Here is a 9,070-nt window from a genome sequence, read left to right on the forward strand (position 1 = left end):
CCTCCCCCCCCCCTCTCTCCCTCCCCCACGTCAGCGGCAGCTACAGGCCGCGGCCCGCGCTGGGCGCCTAACCATCGCTCCCCGCAGGGCTGTACCGCCATGACCACCCCTGGGTCTGCCCCCAGCTCCCTTCCCGCCGCCGCCAGTCCCGTACCGGACTCCTCGTCCTTCTTGTCAAACTTCTTAATCATGTCGCCGCCAGCCGCCCCCCTCACTTCGAGCTGCACCGCCCCAGCAGCTCCCGTCGGAAGGCCCACCTCCCCCCTTCACCCTCTGCCATCTGATTGGGCTGCACCGCTGTCACTCAACCGAAACGCACCTCAGGGCCGCTGGGCGCCTTCCGTCTCTCCAAGCCACGCCCCCTTCCCCGCTACTGAAGGGGCGGGGCTGAGCCAGGCCAGGGTGAGGGCGCGTCTTAAAGGAGCCGCGCCGCCATTTTGTGAGGTGATGCTTAAGCTCGGCTGACTGACTGACTGACTGACTGACTGACGACAGACAGACAGACAGACAAACCAACCATCTGAGCCCATTGGCAAAAAAATAAACACACATTTCAGCCACCAACTCCCCTTAAAAGGGGGAGACGAGGCACCTTTGACCAAACACTGAGGTATTTTGGCAGCAATGGCAGCTCCCTGAGGAGGGCTCAGACACTGGGGCTGAAGACGAAACGCTGCTGAGCATGGAGCTTCGCATATACAAAGAGGAGAGCCCTGTATAAAGGGAAGAGCTAAAGTCTGGATGCTAAATTAGCTTGCTATAAGTTAAGGGAAGAGAGGAGGCAGCAATGCTGAAGCAAACAAAGGATGGAAGAAAAGGCAGCGAGCGTGGAATTGGTGGTCCCAGTAAAGTATTCAAGATGGCCTGTCATGCTTTACCTCACCTGTGATGTGCTCATGGAGTCTCATCATCTAGGAAGCGCTGACCCACATGTCCGTAAAGGTTTAGCTCCATCAACTCAAATAGATTTGTCAGGCTGATGTAGCTTCTTCACATGTGAAAAGCTTTAGCTATCACATGGAGGTCTTAAAGGGTGACCAGTGACATAAGAGATGACACGTATGGGTCTCTGCTGCTGGATGTGTGCAGGGTGAATTGCCATATGGGTTTAGGATGACTACAGCTGCCAGAGCAGCTTTTATTCAGGGGGCTCCGAGGTGTCTTCACTCACCACAATTAAATCTTTAGTGATTGCCCCATCCCTGGAAATATTCAAGGTCAGGTTGGATGGGGTTTTGCGCAGCCTGATCTGGTTGAAGATGTCTCTGCTCATTGCAGGGGGTGTTGGACTAGGTGACCCTTAAAAGTCCCTTCCAACCCAAACTGTTCTATGGTTCTATGGTTGCAGCTTTGCTGCAGATGGAGATGGAGAATGGAGAATGACTGGTGGACTTTTCTAGATCTTGTAAAGAGGGTGACTGATGGGCTGGAAAAGGAGAATCTTTTATCTTATTATGCATTATCATCCATGGACTGGAGTGGAGGGTACCAACGCTGTGTCTCACCTTCCCCACACCCTCTGCTCCCCTCCTACAGTTACCCAAGGAACTAAACGTTGGTTTCTGTTTGCTTCTGACTTAATAAAAGCTGTGCAGTGGGTGATGGCTGGGTGCTGGATTTGTTTAACCCATCTTTCTCTCCTCTTCTCAAGGAACTGTAACTTCCCACCTGGTTTAGGGAGGGCTTGGTAGTGGAGTTGTGGATGTTGCCTTTCTCTTTGCTTCTCAGCAATGTAATGTAATGCCACAATACTGAGGCTGGAATTCATCTCACCTAACTTCATCTATCTAAAACTTAGGCATCTAGTCGGAGCTGGTCATCCAGATTTCTTCTGTATTGAGTAGAAGGTGAGAGAGGCAGAGAAAGGGAGACACTGCACAGAGCTTCCCATTTGGAGATGGGGATATGGCCACAGGGTGCCTCCTCGCAGACCTCCAAGCTTCCTCTAGAATCTAGTTTAAAATGAAAGCCTTAAGCCTGAGGTGGCCATAGTTACACTAGATGACTCCTTCACTTAGATACGAGAGACCGAAGACAGTTTTTTGCCAAACCCTGCCCACTTTTCACTGTAGCCCCCAGCGCTCTCCTGCTACAGCATTCGCTCACAGGGCTGATTCTCTCCCCCTCAGACCACGCAGTCCCCCTGAAATGTGTTTGCAAGCCCCAGATAGCCACAGCGTGCTCTCCGCTTCCATTGACCATGTCATATGCTTTTGTCACTCTCCCTGCCTGAGAGACTTTATGCAGACAAGCGAACAGACCCAGAAGACATGAGTGAAACCCCAGGCTCAGCACTGCTCCAAGCAGTGATGCCCAGGTCCATTTAGACTCTTGTTATCTCCATTTTGCAGTCAAGAAATGGAAGAACATGATAGCACGATGTGCTGCCGGTCCTGTAGGAGATAGAGGCCTTAGGCTCTGTTGTGACTATAACCCCTTAAGTAACAGGACCAGTTCTGTTATTTTTTTACCCTGGCTGTGGTTTTTCCGTGTTATCTGCATATGGCTGGTAACAGGCAGCTGAGCTCCCCAGCCAAGGTGATGATGCAAACAGCAAAAATGAGGCAGGAATGGCTTGTCCTGGCAGCACCCCTGAAGTCTCTCAGACTTTGACCCTACAGCCAGCCAGAACTGAGCCCACAGTCCGTGGGTATGATTTCTTGTTATGTTTAATACAGTTTCAGTGTGGAGTGCCCCAAAACCCACGTCCTCTTCCCACTCCTAACTACATGCTCTAGTTGGCTCCACTGTGTAGCAGGGCTAAGGGATCAGCTCATTGATTGTAGGAATTGGACCCAGTGGATAGAATTTGATTTCTGTTAAATCATTGCCATGAGCTGCTGCACTCAAAACCACAGTCATTGGCCCAAAGTTCAAAATCAACATCCCAGTGCACTGACCGTTACTGCCTTCCTTGGCGCTGTGACTCTCCAGCCCTCAAGAGACCTTTGTAGTTTAAAAATTGAGCTTCTTCAATGTGTATTGATTAGCTGTGGAGTATTTTACAGTTCCAAGTTGCTTTTCAGTGTAAAATGCCGTGTGGTTACAATTCAGCTCAGGGAGGGTATTGTTTGTTATGATCACTGTTGTCTTATCTTGGTTGAACAGTGACAATCTGACCATAACCGCCACACATCTGCAGCTATTGAGATGTTTCTGAAATGCATCGCTGTTGAACAGTGTAGTCTCTCTCCTGTACCAGGACAAAAGAGAGAGCTCAGTTAGAAGAATCAGCTCCATATATCCATTTTATACTTACAAAAGTAGGAGAACTGCCTCCTGCACCAACCTTGAGTTGCCTGGGCCTACTTTTTGCCAAGGAGATAACCTGGAGAGACCTCTGTCTCCAGCAGAAGCACCCAGAATATAAGAAGAATCACCCTTACTCCAGCACTCCAGTGATCACCGGGTTTTGTGATTTCCATAGCTGCACTGCCTGCTGGAGTAAGTAATATTTTATCTTGAAGAAGCATGAAGGAGCGTTACACCTTGTGTTATGGTGATGAAATGACCTCCCATGGGTGGCAGATCAGCAAGGTTTCATCCTGGGACCTCCAGACATCAGTACAGGTGTCACCTGAGCTAGAGAAAAAATGACCCAAGGACTGCTCTTCCAGTCTGTTTGCTTTTGAAGGATTTAATCCCAGGGCTTTTTTTTCAGTTTTTAGTGGTATTTTTCTTCTTATGCAGACTCGATGGCAACAGCAACGTTAATGAGAAGGAGTAATGTGAAAATATAGCCCACTTCTTGTTTGGTCACACTGGGGAAGGACCATGCCCTGAAACATGCAGTCTTTCATCCGCAGAAAAGATCTGTAAAAGGAAAGTTCGGTGTTCGGTATGTGTCAGCCCTGTAGCTGCCTGGGACTGGACAAATTGCCCCTGCACTGAGTGCTGTGTCCTAAAAGGTGATGAATTAGTACCAACAACGACATTTAAGATGCTGCTGTTTCCAAGTGAAATAACAGTAATAGCTTCACAGAGCTGGGATGTTCATCTGCCGGTGTAGCCAGCGTGTTTGCTAGCAGAGGAAACGGTGTTGCCTTCATTTACCGGGGTGGGAATTTCTCATGCTGTAAGGAAAAGCTTTTCACACTTGCCACCTCTGGGGATAAAATGAAACCAAGGCAATTCTTTACCAAACATGGTAATCAAAGCGTATATCTTGCTAAATACAGCAGCACTGATCTCTGCAGCCACTTTAGACGATAGGGCAGACTGAGATGATAAAACATGAGGTCATGATTCCATTTACAAGCAACTTTCTTTTCAAAGTTGGACTTTCTTAGTATTTTAGTAACACAGCTATGAAAGAGATCTTGATTTCATCACAGTTTTCTCACTTCTGCTTATAATGCTGTCTCCTTACCTTTACATGGGATTTTTCACAATCGAGGACATTATAAAGACTCTGTACGGTAATGTGCAGGTATTTATACTTAATCACAATTCTTTCATGGGCCACTGAGATGCAGCCAATTTTGAGCTGGAAAGTTTAATAGTACAGATGGTAATTTTGGGCAAGACACAAAGAGCAGGTTGGCCATTTCCTACTCAACTACACAAATGGGAACAAGGCCAACTTCTGACAATATTACTTTTTCCTGAAGCATTCCCAGAAAATGAGTTAAGATAAAGGTATTTGTTTTCCAATTAAAAAAAGTAACTGGAGTGATGTATGAATTAATTCAGTATCTTTTTCACTAGAACTGCGAAATACATGAGAAGAAAACAGCCTAAAAACTGTCATGAATGTCACAGCGTTACTTCAAGTATCTGTTTTTCTTTTCCCACACTTTGTCTTTTGTATTTTTGGCTGTCCTAGACTTCTCCAGTCCAGAAAATAGTCTCACATTACATTTGTAAATTGTGAAAAATGATTTGCGGTGCTGGAAAATAAACATTACGGCTGAGAATCTCAAACACCATTTTATATAACGACTTGAGTGATCTAGTAATTTCTTTCCCAACGAGAGCTGCAGTACACTTTACACTTGTTTTGCCAAATGGGAGATGTTTGCTGCATTCAAAAATCCAGTGGTTTTTGAGAATTCAAGCCCCTTAGGCTGTTTAGAAGTTTATGGAACCTCACTGAACAGCACGCATGTTCAAACGTTTGATCTGTACGAGGAATATGGAGCTGGCATTTCGCTAAACTCTTTTTCTTCCACATTGCAGCTGTTCTCCAGCTCGGCAGAAGTTCAAGGCAAGATCCAGCTGAGAAAGCCAGGGATGCGTTACCTTTCTGGTCACAGGGGAGAATCACGGCTGTGGGTAAGCCATGCCGGAGGCATTGCTACCGCGTACGTGGGGCCGCCAGCATTCCCTTCCTCACCTGTCTCTGTGACATCTCTACATTCAGTGCCAGGACATCCGCTCACAACTTTAATTAAAATTGGCAAAGACGGAGTGTTATTACTAATGTGACACTGTTTGAAATGTATGTAAGTACAGGTAGAGGTCAAAAGATGTGGATGGCTGCTAATTGTGCTCCCTTTGACAGCAGGGCAGAATTAATCTTCCTGAGTGCTGGGTGTCTCAGAGACAGGCATCCTGTTTGGGCTTCATTTTCAATGTTAAGAAGAAAGTAGTTTCAGAGGGCAATTTATCTGAGACAACTATTTTGGGACAGGTTCACTCAGAAAATCCCAGGCTGGTTGCTGACCGGATCTGAGATGTCTTCAAAGGGCTTCAGGGCTGCTGTGCACTCGCTGCTCTGAAAAATTCCAGTAACAAAGTACCCTGTCACAGAAAGTAAAAAATGATCTGCAACAGGACCAGGGAAAACAAGCGTTTATGTATGCGTGCTAAATAAAAGATTGTAAGTGTTGTGCAGAACCTTGAGTTGAATTACATGTGGCTGCAGCAAAGGAAGAAATCAGCCTGAGGAATACTCCCATTTAATAGCTTTTATTTGAAATAAATTCACAGTATTTAAGATCCTAGCCAAAATGTTCTCCATATTTTATTTTTTTATTTTCCGTACGCTGTGATTCAGCAATTAGTAACACTGGAGCTGTTCACTGCTCCATTTTCAGCAATACAAATATAATTTGAATTGTGTCAACTAATATTTCTTTAGCTAACACTAGTATTTTGCTCTTCTTCCCTTTGCTGGCTGGCAAGAGCAAACAATTCCTGCTCTGGCACAGAGCCAGCTGATACATGAGGAATCCGTCATCATCTCTTGAACGAACTTCAGTCAACAGACGAAATTTATATTGGGTCAGTGCTTTGCGACATATAGTTCTAGTAGGTTTTCATTCAGTTCAAAAGTTTTGAAGCTAGATTTACTTATCATTAAACTGTGGCCATGGAAACTGTATGTTTATTTGTCTGTGAGAACACATTAAAGCTGCTCAGAACAAATTATTGAAGCTTAAGATACAAGGGACCCTCCAAGGTTATTCTGGGTAGTATTTTCTGTGTTGGCCTCAAAAACCCCAAATTCTGATATGTGCATCGGCAAAGTATTACCCTGGTGGGCAAGAAGCCGATATAATATTGCTGCATAGGATTGCCTCAGCATCCTCCTGCTCTGTTACAGCACATAAAGGAACGATAGTTATGTATAAGTGCTTCCACAAAGCAGCTTCTGGCTTTGTGTTTTTGCAGAGTTTTCTGCATAGATTGTGATGGCAGAACTGTGGGATTTTACTGGTTGACGTCCACCACCTAAGGATGAATATGGCTGTGCTAACAGCCTTTGGTTTTGTTCATACTGTCCAACCTGTTCTCATCTATACCCTGTCTAGCCTTGTGAATATTCAAAGTGGATGTGAGAGGGTCAGATATTAGCACAGTGAACTTACAAAAAGGAAAGTTTCACCCATAAACAGACGTGACTGCAACTTCTACGCATCTTCTGGCTATTTTACTAGGGGTGCAGGCTGCTTTCTGTACTGAATAACGTCAAATCGGGAGAAGAGACACTTTTGGGAACTGTATTTAGGCACCTCTTTACATCTTTAGACACTTCAGTGCTTTAGAAACCTGTCCCTAGAGATCTCATATCCCGGGAATTTAGCATTGGTGGTGAATACGATCAACTATTACTCCTTGAAGCTCATATTCTGATTGTTTCACACAAAAATATGCTGTCCAGTATCTTGCTTTCCCCCATTCTGGTTCCCAAACCTTCTCCCCTCCCTTCACCACCACCACCACCACCACCAAACAATGTTGTATCTGTCATGAGAAGACCTCAATCTCCACCCAACCTCAGCCCACATTCTGCATTTAGATCTTGCTGCTTCTGACCTCTCTCCATAGCCAGCATCCCACTTTTTCTTTTCAACCTCATGGCTAACTTCTCTTTTAGTCCCTTACCCTCTTCTGCTTAGGCTGCTGTACCATCACAACCTTCCAGGATTACGCATTGAAAATACCACTAGAGAAGCCATCTCCCTTGTCCTCCAGTGTACTCAAGTCAAAGTCTGCTTCCACCACCTTCACTGTCTTCCTACATGATCTTACATCAAAACCACATTTCTCACCCCCACTGCATTTGTCTTTTGTAATGCTGCATATTATCTATCGGTCCGCTCAGCTGTATTTTCCTATTTGTAAGTGTCTCACCAATCACTCTGATGCCTTCTTCGTGTGGTCTCTGTGTGCTGTAAGACACTTGCCAAACTCACCTGCTAGGCTGTCTGCTTAACCTGGGTTTTCTTAATTTGTTCTTAAAAATATATAAATGTAATTTTGCTGGTCCTCTTTTCCAAAGAGCTGTTTGGCTTTCATACCACCCATCTGGCTATCCAGAAACCATCTAGCAGGCAACAGTTACATTACCAGTAAAGCTCAGTTTGCTATCAAAACCTTCTGGCACAGAAAAACGCTCCTGATGAGCTTGATTTACACCATAAAACACATCCTTTCCCCTCAAATACTGAATTAAAAACACAACTTGAGTTGTCAGTGGGCTGCTGTTTGTGGCTTCCTGCTTTCTCGACTGCTGCTCCTCAGTACAGAATTAAAAAGGAAGTTTCTGGACCCCTCCAGGAGCTTTCAGATGGACAGCCAGGACGCATTCTTGTGTCCTTTCCAACACAGCAGTATGATGATGTCACGGAAGCGGTGGCAAGAGGGGCCAGCTGGGAGGCAGCCAGAGGAGCCAAGCGTAATGCACTACAGCTGCCCTGGCTTCACTAACACAGCAGGACCCAAGAGCTTAATTTCATAATCCAATGCACAAATTAGCTGAGTGCTGGAAGAACAACCGTGAATCTGTTTGAAAGCCCCAGCGGTAGCTGGTTTGCCTTCAGCTGGGCGGTTAGGACTATCAGAGCTGCGTCATGGTGGCACCTATCTATTGATCTGGTTCGGTAGCCCAGGACATGTCAGATGGATCAACCTCGAAGTGTCCCGTCTGCTCTTAGGTCCTGGTAGTGGCCATACGTAAGAAGATGAGCCCTGTAAAAGGTCATTGTGGATAATCTGTTCCAAGAGCAGCCCTCATTTTGGTCTCTAGAAAATTAGAGACTGGTTTAAACTTTTAGAGAAGGTCTACTGTTTTGGAAGAAGGGTTTCTCTTTAATTCTATCCGCAGGCAATACAGTTAAGTGACCAGCTGGTTTTGTGGGTAGATGTTTGTCTGTAAGGACTTCAGCTGTGTTGTGTTATGTGGCTTTCCCTTTCGAAGCTTCTGGGTTTACTACTTTCTCCTTTCAGTTTGGCACGCCGCGAGACCTCTGTACCATTCCTGAGAAATATATGCTTTCCCACAGTCCTCTCCAACGTCTTCAGAGAGTTTTTCCGTATCTCCGAGCATTCAGAATTGCTGTTCTCTACATTTCCTTGAGTTAATATCTTCTGCAAAATGGAATGACTAGTACTGTCCGCTGCTTCACAGGGAACAGGCTTGTTTTTCAATCGCATAATTAACACAGAGAGATTACACTTAATATTTCTAATTTTGCTTTTCTGTACAATGCAGCAAAGAAATTCAGAAAAAGCTGCATTCTTTCAGTTGAAAGTTTTAATTACTATTCAAGTATAATTAATTTGTCCAAATCCCCTAATACCATGCTTTTTTTCTGGAATCATAGAATGATAGAATGGTTTGGTT

At 45.2% G+C, this 9,070-nt stretch overlaps 1 protein-coding gene across 1 annotated transcript in view; it reads right to left on the bottom strand.

The window, feature by feature from the left end:
• Positions 1-219, bottom strand: part of LOC104169566 (coatomer subunit gamma-2) — a 12,545-nt gene extending 12,326 nt beyond the window's left edge. Inside the window, exon 1 of the mRNA XM_009710511.1 lies at positions 155-219. Within this exon, the coding sequence (XP_009708813.1) occupies positions 155-191 (37 nt within the window). The 5' untranslated portion in view covers positions 192-219. The remainder of the gene's footprint in view (positions 1-154) is intronic.
• Positions 220-9,070: the final 8,851 nt, after the last annotated feature.

The sequence above is a fragment of the Cariama cristata genome, unplaced genomic scaffold (assembly GCF_000690535.1).
Source record: "Cariama cristata isolate BGI_N322 unplaced genomic scaffold, ASM69053v1 scaffold31151, whole genome shotgun sequence".
Lineage (NCBI taxonomy): Eukaryota > Metazoa > Chordata > Aves > Cariamiformes > Cariamidae > Cariama > Cariama cristata.